General features: G+C 44.8%; 1 protein-coding gene across 1 annotated transcript in view; it reads right to left on the minus strand.

Annotated features, from left to right (window-relative positions):
- The window catches only part of ABCA12 (ATP binding cassette subfamily A member 12), a 127,920-nt gene that overhangs the window by 12,213 nt on the left and 101,294 nt on the right, over positions 1–14,413 (minus strand). The window contains exons 41-47 of the mRNA XM_045032666.1: positions 10,520–10,574; positions 9,856–10,033; positions 7,040–7,155; positions 5,640–5,799; positions 3,614–3,882; positions 2,572–2,782; positions 1,095–1,204 (exon numbers count right to left, since the gene is read on the minus strand). Coding sequence (XP_044888601.1) covers positions 1,095–1,204; positions 2,572–2,782; positions 3,614–3,882; positions 5,640–5,799; positions 7,040–7,155; positions 9,856–10,033; positions 10,520–10,574 — 1,099 coding nt within the window. The remainder of the gene's footprint in view (positions 1–1,094; positions 1,205–2,571; positions 2,783–3,613; positions 3,883–5,639; positions 5,800–7,039; positions 7,156–9,855; positions 10,034–10,519; positions 10,575–14,413) is intronic.

Raw genomic sequence — 14,413 nt, forward strand, 5'->3', positions numbered from 1 at the left:
TGGTATTTTTAGTAAAAGTCACAGACAGGTCACAGGCAATAAACAAAAATTCACAGACTGTGACCTGTCCATGACTGTTACTATTAATACCTGTGATGAGAAATCTCTGCTCTGAGGGGCTCCTGCTCCAGCCGTGGATGCTAACTTCCCCCAGTGGCCTGCTGCTCCAAGACCCCCGGAGACTGCTCTCCTGACAGCCTCCAGGGCCACTGCTCTGGCCGCCCTCAGGACCACTGCTGCTCCGGCAATCCCCGGGGTCCTTGCTCTGGCCACCTGAAGGACCACCGCTTGGGTGATCCCTGGGGCCAGCTGCCTCGGGCCGCCCGAGCAGCAGCCAGTGCAGCTGGCCCTGAGGACCGCCTGAGCGGCTGGTCCTGAGGCCACTCCAGCAGCGGCTAGTGCAACTGGCCCCTGGGCAGCCCTGCAGCTGCGGAAGCTACAGAGGTCGCAGAAAGTCACAGAATCCATGACTGTCCGTGACCTCTGTGACAGAATCGCAGCCTTACTCATGTCTAGTAGCACTTTACTCCATCATCAGACCCACTGATTTCAGTGGGACCAGTTGTGGAATGTGATATTATTCAACAAGAGAAAGGGTGACAGAATCAGGCTCTTAATGACTAAGGGCCAGAGTCTGATCTCACAGTGGTGTAAACCAGGAGAAACTCCATTGACACCAGTGGAGTTGCACCAACATAAAAATTTGTCAGTGAAATGAGACTGAAGACCCGAGGAAGTAAATATAGTATTTTAAAATGGCTGAATTTTCTGCTTTTTATTATCAGAGGGGTAGCCGGGTTAGTCTGGTTCTGTAAAAGCAGCAAAAAATCCTGTGGCACCTTATAGACTAACAGACGTTTTGCAGCATGAGCTTTCGTGGGTGAATACCCACTTCTTCTTGCATCCGAAGAAGTGGGTATTCACCCACGAAAGCTCATGCTGCAAAACGTCTGTTAGTCTATAAGGTGCCACAGGATTCTTTGCTGCTTTTTATTAAGTCTAACTCTTTTTAATTTGCTTTGTTGATCCATCCGAGCTGGGGTAAATGACAATTTTTTTTTCCAGATAGCCTTGTTGATACATCACTTCCATACCCAGTTTGATCCCGGACTCTCAGTCTTCCACTGGTAGCCCCGATGTCTCCTGTTAGCATTTTAAAGATAGTTGTCTTTCCGGCGCCGTTCACGCCAAGCAGCCCGAAGCACTGGTTATGAGACAGAAAGAGAGACATTTAGCATGCTGCATTTAATGCTGGCCCTTGAGCAAAACAGATTATGGAAAAGGCTCAGGCAGTCAAAGTGCATATAAATATTATACGGTGGTTGTTTATTGGGCAGGGTATTGCAGTGCATATTAGGCTCCTCTGTTTAATATAGTAGGAAATAATGGCTGGGTCTTTAATACTATCATTCCTATTATTGCAAAGTGCATTTTCATATGTAGGCCATGTGAAGGATCAAATCCTGATCATCTTACTCTTGCAATCCCCTGCTGCTGCAGCTTCACTGTTATTGGTACCTGCACTGGCCAGATTAAAGCTAGCTCAATATGTCTACATGTGCTTCAAATTATGCCTCCTACAGCAGCGTAGACAGACCCATAGTAAGACATAGTCACTGTACAGACACTTAGTACCATTCATAGGCCCTGGTCCTGCAGACACAGACAGATGGGAGAGGAAGCAAAGGTATAGAAGGAGAGAGAGTCAAATACACAAATGGCTGTTATGAGTCTAATTTCCACTGACTTTCCATGGGATTTAGAGTGTATCTGCCATTTATGCCTTTGAAAATCTCCCCCACTGAGATCATAGGCTAGATTTTCAAAAAGCGTCAGCTCCCATTTACGCAGGGTGCTAAGCCATTCTGAAAATCTGGCTGTTGGTGTCAAACTAGGATCTCAGCAATTCTGGCCTTGCCCAAGATCACCCAGCAGGCCAGTGGCAGAGACAGGAACAGAACCCAGGTCTCCTAGTCCCATCCATTGGACCACACTGCCTCTCCAGCTGCCCATCCCACTTTCCAAGCCCAATGCAGTCTGAATAAAGAGTCATGAGTACATTTCTAATGGTAACTGTAAATCCATGACAACAAACCATCAATGATCAAGATTCCATTGTGTTAGACGTTGTATAAACACAGTTAAAAGACAGTCCCTGCTGGAGTTCACTCTCTAGAATAGCATAGTTTCCCTCCCACCTTTCCTTTGTCTTGTCTATTTAAACTCTTTGAGGCAAGGACCGTCTCACTCCCTGTCCATGCTATACCTAGCACAAGGGGGTTCCGATTCCAATTGGGGTCTCTGGGCTTTAACTATAATACAAATAATCAGTGATACTCAACAGATGTAGGTGACGAATACCAGAGGGAAGAAAGGAAGGATGAGGTACCAATAAAGCAAATTATTGTCCAATAAGTAGTAGTCTCAGCTCACCACTTACGTAGCTGCAGTCAGATGATCTTCCTGAGTCTTAAGCAGGGATTGGGAAGACAATAAGGAAGTGGCTTGGAGGACATTTTCAGTTTTCTTTACTATAGGATAGGCTTCTGATTCCTTAGCCTGCTTGCTTACCTCTCCTGCTGGGATTCCAATGCTGACATTTTTGACTGCCATGATCCTTCTGAGAGGAAGATGGTAGATCTTGGTGAGGCTCTGGAGTTGTACCATGTCGACATCTGCTTGGCCAAACTCAACCCGCTCCCTCTCAGCCTGAACATCTTTGTCTTCATCAGCTGCCTCCAGCAGAAGCGGTAGCCTGCCATGCACTTTGTCGAACAGGAATCTGAAGGAGTAGGAGACACGTGATTTTACAGTCCGGATCTGCGTGTGCAGAGTACTTAGTGTCTTTTCAGTAAAATTGAAATGAGATCCTATTATATGCTCTCATTATATTAATTTAAAACTCTCTGCTATTATTATTCCATGTACGAAGCTTAAAAACAAATGTTCTTCTTTATGAAGCTTTTCCTTGTATTCAACAAATGCATTGCTTTTGGTGTCGGTCCTACATCATGGCAGCATTCCGTTTTGGTGACAGTTTTTACCATTAGAATTTGGGGGGCAGCTCATGCATGAAGTGAACCCAAATCAGCTTGGGCTCAAGATGCCACCGAATGCATTGAAGGGGCTCTGGATCTGCTGACCCCAGAGCCTCTCTTCCGATCAACCCATCAATACCCCTTGGCTCCGGAGACTTGAAATGGCAGCCCTTTGAGTTGCCTTTCCAACACAGAATAGATACAGTCAGTCAGGCCTGTTCTTTGAAATTGAACTCACAGGCCTACGCGGGTATTACAATAATGAATACCTCTCCCCTCCCGGGGACTGGAATTGTCCAGCACATGCAGAAGTAGGGCAGGTAAGCCATTACCCACAATGCCCATAGAGAGGGAGATGCAACAAAAAATTAAGGCGGATACATTTCCATTAGTCATCACTATAACCACAGGTAGATATGGGAACTGCCAGCAGAGGGAGCTTATGCTGGGTTTGCACAGCACTGTGTAAGTTTATGGAGCTATGCAAAATAATGATAATGGTCACAGTGTCAATGACTAAAGCACTGAACTCTGTTTTAATCTACATTTGTTGTAGGAATACAGATGTTACTTACTCTAATATACTAGACCAGACTTTCTGAATCATCCCGTCATGCATTAAGAGCCGAATTGCAAAGAATATAGTGCCCTGGATAAACATGCCAAGCAGCTTGGAGCTTATTCTGTCCATTTCAAAGGTTCTGTCAGGGTAATCCACTCCGTAGGCTTTTAAGAAGCCCATCAGCGCCTGGTGCTGAGACAATTCAATCAAGCCATATCCAAAGCAGAATTGTGGAGAGATTAGGAAAACACGCCTCAAGATTTCAGCGAGATCATGCAAGCCCTGAAAGAAGAGAAACACTAATGATCATTGTGACTTTATTCTTGGGACAGCATTGGGACTGACGCCTGTTTGGGCTTATTGGCGTATCTCACACCATGGATAAATCAACATCAAAGAGCTCCGAAACAGTTTGTTTCACAATTGCAAGGAATTCAGGGTGGGAAAGTCACTGGGAGTTGGTGCCTAACTCCCTTAGGTGCTTTGGAAATGGCACCCAGTGATCATACTTCCTGGTACAGATCCTTGGCTCTTATTCCAGCTACTTTGCACTTCTCAGATAGCAGGCAGCTGCCAGAATGGTGCTCTGAGGCTGCACCTGGGAATTCTCCTGATGCAGGGAATGCCCAGGCGAGGGAAAGCTGAGTGAGCAGGTTGCAGCCTGGTGTTCTTCATGAAGTTGGGGTAGCTATCTAGCTGCGCTAACCCTTGCAGTCGATGTGCTCCCCATCCATGGAGCCTCAGAGCTGTGGATCCATCCCACTGCACGCTGAATTGCAGGGCACCCCCATGAAGCTCAAAGGGACACAGGTAGCACCCAAATCCTCCTTCTCACTTTCTGTAGCACAAGCGCATCAGTTCTGCTTGGTCAAGCAGCTCCATGCCCGCTGACAAGGAGACACGTTTGGCCCAGGGAGTTGCTAATGAATGACAAACCGCCATTGTATAATATTGTTATTAGCTAACACAAGCAGTGAAGACTGCTGAACACCACTGACATTACACATGGCACACTGGATACGCAACAAATTAGCATGGAAGGAGATCGGCTCCATACTGATGTGTCTAGAAAACTACAAATGTCATGATCCAAGGGTTTGGTAAACAGGTATTGCCTGACAATGGGACAAGGGCTGATTCCTTTTTGTTTTTTAATTAAGAAATTGTTCTTGTAATAAGCAAACAAAAAAGCTTACCTTTTAGCCAGGACAGGTTCTCTAAGGCACAAGAGAAGCAGATCTATTAAAGACCAGTGCTCCACTTTAGGGAAATATTAGTGCCTTCAAGGCACTTTTCCCTTTGCATGGACAGGAATTCATTGTAGGGAGCACTTGTTTCACAGTTAGATGACAGAAAGCTCGTCTGATGGTTAAAGTGGCATGGAGTAGCCCTTGGGGCACTGAGTACTCAGCCTCAGTAATTTGCACTGGAGGAACTTAACTCCGAATACAACCATCTTTCCCAAAAGTGTGGGCCCTCATTCATTCCCTGATCTCTCCCACATGCATCTGGTTTCCACCCTCCCAGATGTCCACTCCCATCTGCCTCTCTCTCCACTCCTGGTTCCTAACCACGGGGTGGGGGGTGGGGCAAATTACATGGAGAAGAAAGAGTCTCACTTGCCCCATGTTTGGACATAGGGAACCTCACTAGATCTCTAGAGTAATGTCCCCTACTTGACCTCCCTCAAAACCTTGAAAAACAATGGAAGTCCACGGGTATGATCCAAAACCCATTGAGATCAATGGAAAGACTCCCATTGACTTCAATAGCCTTTCACTCAGGCCCCGACAGGTGTTGCATTTGGAAACGAATCAGTTTTCTAAGAGTTAACACAGGGCTTCTCTACATGGTGCATTAGTAGTACTGGTTAAAACGGGATACATTAGCATACACACGGAAACTTTCAGTGCATGCCAGCAGCAGGGTCAACCCAGGCCAGTTAATGTGCAACACGCTAGTGTGCACTAGAATTTACACTCCATTAGTGAGGACTGATTCATCATATAGACAAGGCCAAAGTGTTAGTGAGCTCTTACCTGATCAGTAGCCTTTTCTTGGGCCAGTAGAAACACAACCGAGTGAGTAATGATGGTATTAATGCTAAAGGACAAGTTGATGCTGACATAAACTATGAAGGCCATTCCTGTTTCCTTGAAGATCCCAGCCAGCAAGTACATCCATGAAAACGTTGCGTATCTGTAGATCACCAGCAGCAGAGAGAATATGAAAGTAATTTAAAGACTGGGGAAAACCGGCAACAAAATAATTCAGCTCAGGAACTTCTACACAGGAGGGTAGAGTCATTATGGTAATAATGATGCCTATTTCTCATGAAGCGCCTTTCCTCAGCAGATCTCTTCACCACCCTTTAACCTCACAACATTGCTCTGAGGCAAGGGAGGATCATTATCCCCATTTTACAGATGAGGCACAGTGACTTGCCCAAGGTCACAGAAGATGGCTATGGTGGACCAGGGACTTGAATTGTGGCCTCCCATAGCCTTGGTCAGTGCCCTAACCACCAGACCATCCTTCCTTCCACATTTGGGCTGCCCTTGGACTTCAGTGTCTCAGGAAGTTGAAAGAGAAAAAAAATCAAAGCTTTCTGGTGGAATTTGGGGGAAACGTTGATGACACGTATTCATGGCAAATGAAAACTGTGCAACCACACTAGCTGAGGTCAAGATCTTGAAGACCTTGTAGTCCTGACCCAATTCAAATTAAAAATGAAAACTTTGAGGAAAGACTCATAGCCATCCAGGGTTCTTATCTCCCCATGCCTGTCTGCTTAATCCTAACTCCGGCAGAGAAAAACTTCCTGAGAACCAGACTGGGTGTCAGGAAGGGCTGGGTTAGAAGCGAGAGCTGGTTGAAAAAAGGGGTTTGTGAATTTTATCCTGATATTTTTGTGGTTGAAATTTAAAAAATTTGAACAAGCTTGCTGAGAAAAAAACAGGGTGAAATTTATCTAAATTTTCCTCATTTTTTTTTTAAATTTGGGAATGTCACTGATATTTTGACATTTGAATAGTTTCAGTCAGGTGTAGTTACAACCTAGGCTGTGTCTGAGACCTGAGCATATTGGGTTTTGGTGTTGTCAACATTTAGAGCTGCTGTTCAGGTAAAGTCTGTGTAAACAGGAAATAAGGACAACCAAGCCGTGGTGTCTTGGGTCTATGTAATCTCTACAGTTTATGCTGCCACCTTTGGTTGCCCCTGACTAAAATGGGGGTAACAGTTCTTGCCTCATCTCTCCCCAAGCCTTTTGAAGGCTCACTAGTCAACATTTATCAAGTGCTCTCTCTTCAGTTCTGCCAAGAGAGAGGATTCCTAGTAGAGGTGATGGGAGAGTCGCACAGCTTTGGTCAGGACTCCAAACCCTAAACAAATTTCCCCCCCATGGAGTCATCTTCAAGTAACTGAGCCACACACTTACCCGAACATCATCATCAAAAGAAATACAGCCACTAGGTTATTATCGTTGAAGAAAGCAGGTATTTGGAAAGCTGAAATAACTCCTATTGAGAGGGCAACCGGGACCATAAAAAGAACCTGTGAAATGATATTAAAGAGTGTATCATCGTCAGAATAATCAATACTCTAATAGAGCTGCATGCAGCTTGTACGGGGGAGGGAATGACACCAGGTCTCAATTTTGCCCTAGAGGTGCAGTAAGCTGTCCTTCAGTGGGAGAGGAGAATACATTCTGTGAGACTCTCTGGAGCATCCCAGCTTTGAACCCTAGGAAGTGTGGGCATGAAAGGCCTAGATGTGAATGAGAAATGTCCCGTGCCTTTCCTATTATAGAATCACATTCTGCTGTTTACAATACAAGCCAGGGATCTACACAGTAGCTGCCCCAAGCGGTTCCTGGTTTCCCCGACTTTGGGATTTCAGAGAATTTGCTGGTAGGTGTTCACTGAGCAATATCCGGTTGCTGAGAGCTCTGGATTAGTTTCAGCCTGCTGAATAGTGATTGCAGTTAGAACGCCAGGGCTATTTCAATAGGCTCATTTAAAAATCTGCAGCACCAACTTGAGAGCCCGGAGCATGAAAGCAGAGGCAGGCCAGAGTCACAGTCACAGGTGTATGACCGGTGACCCAGCACCAATTCTTCAAACCTGGCCACATTTATGGTGTGTTCAAATCCCTCGTTTGCACTCACAACCAGGAGCTGCTTGTTCCATGGCCCCGCTCCATGAGCAGGCTTAGGCAGGTAGCTCTGAACATTTGGCCCTAGGGGGCCTGTTGTTATTATTCCTATTCCAGTGGTGCCCAGCAGCCCTACTCATGGGCCAGGACCCCCTTGTGCTAGGTGCTGTACAAACACAGAACCAAAAGATGGCTCCTGCCCCCAGAGGTTCAAGTGGAGTTAATCAAATGTTAAGGCCTTGCCTCCGCTGGGATTTAGCCAGCAGTGTAGCTGCATTGCAAACTGCTAGTGTAGGTACATTGATATCAGCACAGCACAATTTGCACTACTGATGCAGCTTGCAAGCCAAGGTAAGCTGCACCTGCACCATTCAAGCTGCACTGTCATAAAGACTGTCCGTGCTAAGAGCCAGGTGCTTCACGTGGCCCCCTCCCACCATGGCACCTGAGTGCCCCACAGTCATTAAAGTACCCTTACCACACCTCTGCGAGGCAAGGCAGTGCTATTATTGCCATTTTGCAGAGGGGAAACTGAGGCACGGAGTGTATGGCTACACGGCAGCTGGGCGGGAACCTCCCAGGCCAGGTAGACAGGGCTCAAGATAGCGTGCTAAAAATGGCTGTGAGCAGGCACATTGCAGCTCCGGCAGACACTCAGCCTGGCCGCCCAAGCTCAAGCCCTCCCAGCCTTGAGGTTGGGTGGTTAGCCCAAGCAGCAACATCCACCCTGCTATTTTTAGCATGCTAGCTCCACACTATCTACCCAGCTGCCATGTAGACATACCCAGAGACGCTAACTTGTGCCAGGTCACGCAGTCTGTGGCAGAGGAGGGCACTGAAGCCAGGATTCCCAAGTCTCTGGCTAGCGCTCTAACTACCAGGGCAGCCGTGCCAGTAGCTAAACAAAAACAAAACCAAAACCCTCGCCCTGTAGACACGGCCCAAAAACTCCACGGCACAGTTTCTGCCACAAGCTGTGTGAAACTGACTGAGGGACCAGTCTGAGTTAGTGTATGGGGGTGAGGGGGGGAAGCTGTATGAAAAGGAGAACATTTCCAATGGATGCCAGAATTCTGACATCATGATGACCCAAAATATGAATCAGTTAAATTTCAAGCCAAACAAACTTGTGGGGGGAAATCCTTAACAATACAGAAGAGAGAGCAAATTCGTGCTGTCAGATAAACATCAACTCAGATGAGCTGGGGAATCATCTACTGGGTGAAAAGGTTCTGTTTCATTGCCACTCCACTGAGATTATCCTCAGCACTGTCAGTCGTCATGATTTTGTCATGAGCCTTGCAATGCTTGATGTTTTTCTTAAAACCCCAGCTTCTGGAATCAGGTGAGAACCTCAGCGCCTTGTGGTTGAGGAGAAAACCTTGAGAATGTGACCTCTGCGCATCATAATGGCTCACAAACCATAAGACAAAGACAAAGGGGACTATGGAATCCTGAAAGGGACTTTTTCAAAAGACGTAAAGAAGCGTGGGATCCTTTTGAGGCAGATAAGTCTAGATATATACAGCACATCACCCCTGACCTGACTAACAGTAACAGAAGGTAACTTTTCTTTGACATTAGGAGTTTGGAAACTTAACCCACCAGTTGGCTTTTTCCAATCTCTCAAATCTCAGCCAAGAGATGTTTACAAATGTAGGATCTTGTATTCTGAAGGTTCCAAAAGTATCTACCATCTGCAGTAGAATTCTGAAGATAGGGTCATACCCTGCAGCCCTTGCTCATGGGAATAGGAGCTGCAGGATCAGGTCCATAAGCCTTACCCAGATGTATAAATCCTGGATGACAACAACAATTCCACCTCTGCAATCTAACTTCAAAGGCAATTTGGCATCTACATGTTAAAAACTAACCCAAGTTTTGGTCTTTGCCATGTTGATCTCTTATAAATCTGCTGAGTTTTATACATATCCCAGTGTTATGGTTCACAATTAATAATCAGTAATGCCTTTGAGAACAATACCTAGTTCTTTTGGTAATGATGATATGACTAAATCTAGATAACGAACTTTCAATACAGAAGTGGGGATTTTTCACTCTAGAATCCTGTTCTCCATGCATAAAAGTTAGGTAATTTACCAGGTCGTAGATGAAGTTGGTCACCCAATAGCTTGTCACACCGATGCCTGAAATATGCTGCAGTTGCTTAGCTTTGGTTTGATGTTCTTTTACCACATAAAGCACAAAGCTGGCTGTTGTGATGGAGTAGCCAATCAGGACAGACATTGAGACTAGGATATCAAGCAAGCTACTGAGCCTGAGGAGAAAAGGGGAAGAAAGAGAGAGTCATTGTTTGATCGCCCTGATTTAGAAGACAATATTCATAGCTTAAAAAAATCAATGGCCTGATCCTGCCAACATTCCCTACTGGTTGTAGAGCTGGCTCAGGGTAGGAAGCACTATGACTGGCAGAAAGGCTTTGCAGGGTCGGGACTGTGACAGCAGATTGTTTGGAAAGACAGAAAGAAAAATATGTATTGTCATTGCTATTCTGTGCTCCAAAATTGATGCCGTATCTATAATGTCCCCACATTTATCAGGTATTCCGGGAAGAAACTCAAAGGGAAATCAGTAGCTCTGTAGATACAGGGGAGACAGTTCGCTTCTGTGAAAAGAGCAATTTGATTGCTCAGAAAAAGTTATTTATCAATTTAGGTGTTTCATGATTTCCAGGTAGCTGATTTGCTTCTATAGCCACTAAATGAATCAAAGCAGCAGGTATCAGCCAAATTAAACCTCTTACATGACTTGTTCTTTACTCTGTCCTCCGGGATAGGGATGACTCACAACGGAAATACCTACAAAAAGAAGAGAAGTAGTTTGTAACATGTATGACTAAGTTGCTCATTAGGCATACAGGCTGGAAGTAATGCCAGCTATTGGTTATGGGAGGGAACCAGGGGAGCTGGGTTCTGCTCTCACTCTCCCACTGATTCATGGTGTGACCTTGGGCAGGATTTTCACAATTGCCATCAACTTTTTTTGAGTGGCTCTTGCAGGGCGTAATTTGCAGGAGTGTTCAGTGCCAGAGCTGCAGTCAATGGGAGCTGTGGATGCTCAGCAGCCCTGAAAAATCAAGCCTTGCAGTCCGAATTCAGCAAGAAACCCAAGCACATGCCTTTAGCCATGTGAATGGTCCCTTTGACTTCAGTAGGGCTACTCACCTACTTAAAGTTAGGTACATACTTAAACACCTTGCTGAATCAGGGCCCATGTGTTTTAAGTTGGGTGGCCCAACGCTGAAGCATTCAGAGGCCACATTTTAAGATCCTGGCCCTAATGGCTGTGTGCCTCAGTTTCCCCATCTGTAGAAGGTGGATAGCGCTCGCCCATCTTTGTCCCTGGAAAGAACACCATCCTATGTTGGTACAAAGAGTTATTTAATAGTCTGTTTCCATTCAGACTTGAAGTCCTCAGCTGAGAACTGCAGAAGCATAACTCTGGGCCTGACCCAGTGATTTCCAAGAGCACTCAGTCAAACCAAGGGTCCTTGCTACCATTAATTAAGCCTCAGTACGCTCTAGTGTGGTACTGAGTCCTGTGGCACCTTATGGACTAACGGACGCAGTGAGTATTCACCCACGAAAGCTTATGCTCCAATACGTCTGTTAGTCTATAAGGTGCCACAGGACTCTTTGCTGCTTTTACAGATCCAGACTAACATGGCTCCCCCTCTGATACTAGTGTGGCACTGTACACTGCAAGTCAGCATTATCCCCATTTCAAAGCAGGGGAAGACAAGGGCAGAGAGGTCGAGTGACCCGCCAAGGCCACCACAGGAGTTGGTATCAGAGTCAGGATTTTAACTCACCTGTTACAAGTCAGGTGCTCACTAGATCACTAGAACAGCCCTCTCCCTATTAGTATCACTCTCACTAAGTATGTACTGTAGTGATAGGCACCTCTTGTAATTCTATGACATACTTTTGCTCATTTTTGATGAGCTGCCCCATATGTGATAAGTATTATCTTGGATAACCCAGTGTGGAATCATCTTTCACATTCTCCACTGGGTCTCCAGCCTTCCAGCAGACACCGGAATAAGCTTCAGATAACACTGTTCGCGGTTAGGAAGGCAACTGGTATATTTTCTGATGAGAAAATTTAAATGTAACAGTTCTGTCTTGTGAAGCCAGAAAGAAGCACCCGGACCACAAGAAACAGCCAGCCTACAGATATTAGTCTGACTATCGGTTTCAGCCCCGTGTGAAACTCAGGTCTTTCCCAATCAGATTCACAAAATCAGGTCCGTGACAATTAAATGTCAGAGGGTGGCAGGAATTCTCTTACCAGATCTGCCAAAATGTTTGGTTTAAACACTTCCCTTCCAAAGCCAGCATCTAGCCCTCGATATGGGCGATATCACATATGAAGGGCTTTTGCTCTGTTTAGAAGCAATGAGAATCTATTTATCCACTGCACTGAGATAAAAAATATTCCAGGAGTGCAAGGACAATCATAAATGGACTAGAACCTATAACCTTACCAAAGCCAACTATCTTATCCAAGAGTCTATGGCCATTATTCTCACTTAGACTAAGACTCCTTTTACACTAGCAGAGTGGTGTAAAGGTGTTTTGGGATAAATCAGAACAGGCCCAGTATTATTGCAGATCTATATCTGCATGTTAATAGACTGTTTTGAGAGAAGAATGTCGAGTTCCTCTGGGAGAAAAACGTTTGTCACATGTTAAATTAGCCACTGGGGGGAGCCCTGTAAATAGATTAGAAACACTGATGCTGGGAATGTAAAGTTAATTGACATGTTTTTATAAGAGCTGTGGAGTTCATGCAAAGGTTATTTCTTGGCCAAATCATGCTCAGATTCATGCCTGAGGTAGTCACTTTTTTTTTTTAGATTTGTATGAAGAAGAAAAATGATCAAGAGTTTTCTCTGTAACACGTACAATTACTTGTTTTTGTGATTACTGATTTTGAGTGAACATATTTGTACAAAACCCACAAAAAAATCAGCTTGATGTAACATTTGCGATTGCCACAGCAATGTCTTCAGAGGCCAGATCCAGTCATAATAAGACTCCAGGCTTGATTCTCCACTGCTTTGCACCCCGAGTTGTCATTTACACCTGCGTACAGTAAGAGCAAAGCTGGTGCAAAACATTTCCCTCCCATTTGGCAGCATTTAACACTCACTTCGTACTGGTGTCAATGGCCATGCAGGCAGGGAATTGCTGGCCCTGACAGGCCCTTATTTCCACGGAAATAATGAGCTGCTTAGGGCGTGCAGTGGTGGAAGCTGCTCTTGGTTCCCATGGCGAAGAGGACTCCGCATAGCTGCAGAATGCCACTTGACCCATTCTACAGCCTCCCTGTCCTAGGGTGGGAGCTGTGCCCTTGATGAGCCATCTGGGGCATCAGCCCCTGGCAAATACTATTTTGTGGGGATGGATTTTTATGAGTCTCGTTGCGGCTTCTTTTCCATAGACTTCTGCAGCATAATACAATAAAAAGAGGGACTCCATTGAATCCCAGTGGATCAGTTCCAAGCTCCAGTGAAGTTCTATGGAAGAGGGGACCAGCTTCCATGACTTTTTGGACCTGGAAGAGGCTAGGCTAAAATTTTCAAATGTTAAATGCCTAAAATGATGCAACTAAATCCATATTTAGGCACCTAAGTGGCTTGATTCTCAGAGTGTTCTGGAAAAAAACCCACAGTTGCCATTAAATTCAAAGGGAGGTGAGAATACTCAATGCCTCTATAAATCAGGCACCTGAATTCGGTGCCTAAATTTATAATGCTGTATAAAGATGCTGGCCCCCATTTTATGTGCTATATTCAGCCTGTAACATTGAAACACATGAAATGGTGCGATTTGGTCTGCATTTAATTTTAAGGAAAACAAAAGCGGTGTCATTCGAGAGCAATATTTTTCTTGAGGGATGCAATGAAAATCTCCAGTTGCTAATAACGATGTACAAACAACTAGAAAATGTTTTCCTTCTGTAAAAAATAAAGGTGATCCAGTCCGACTAATCTGTTAATGCTGCAGAATAAAGCCATTTTTCCTTCTCTGCAGCTTAGGCTAGAAGTCAAAATTTCCATTTCAATACTTCTTTTTTTGAGGGAATGGAGAGAAGGAAGCCCAGTATACATAAGTCGAAAGCTATTATGATTTGCTTGGTGACAGGGCAAAAAGCTCCTTTGATGTGTTTCTTTTTTTAAATATTTGAAGTTTAAGTCAAACCTCAAAAGCAGGATTGGCACCTCTTTCAAGTTGCTGAAATGACTGTGCTTTTATCTGGCCATTTCAATGGTTCTTAAACTGTCATTTATTTGTCACAGCAACAAATGGCTTTCGGTCGCCAGTAAACTACTGCAGAGAAGGGTCTCTTCAGTTGTATTTCAGAGCAGTTTACACAAGTCCTGTTAAGCTTTACTCATCAATTCATTGATTTTCCCTATACTGAGTACAGAGTCCTTAGAGGGAGCTGGGCATTATCAATCTGGTCATTTGTTATCATTCATTTGTTTCCAAGGACACCCAGAACTGGCTAGATGCAGTGAAAACGTTAGAGCTGTTCAAAAATATTCCAACAGAACATATTTCCATCAGAAAATGCCATTTTGTCAAACTCAAAACTTTCCATGGGAATGTGTCAATCTCGTTGAAATTTT

This window comes from Mauremys mutica, chromosome 10 (genome assembly GCF_020497125.1).
Source record: "Mauremys mutica isolate MM-2020 ecotype Southern chromosome 10, ASM2049712v1, whole genome shotgun sequence".
NCBI classification, from domain to species: domain Eukaryota; kingdom Metazoa; phylum Chordata; order Testudines; family Geoemydidae; genus Mauremys; species Mauremys mutica.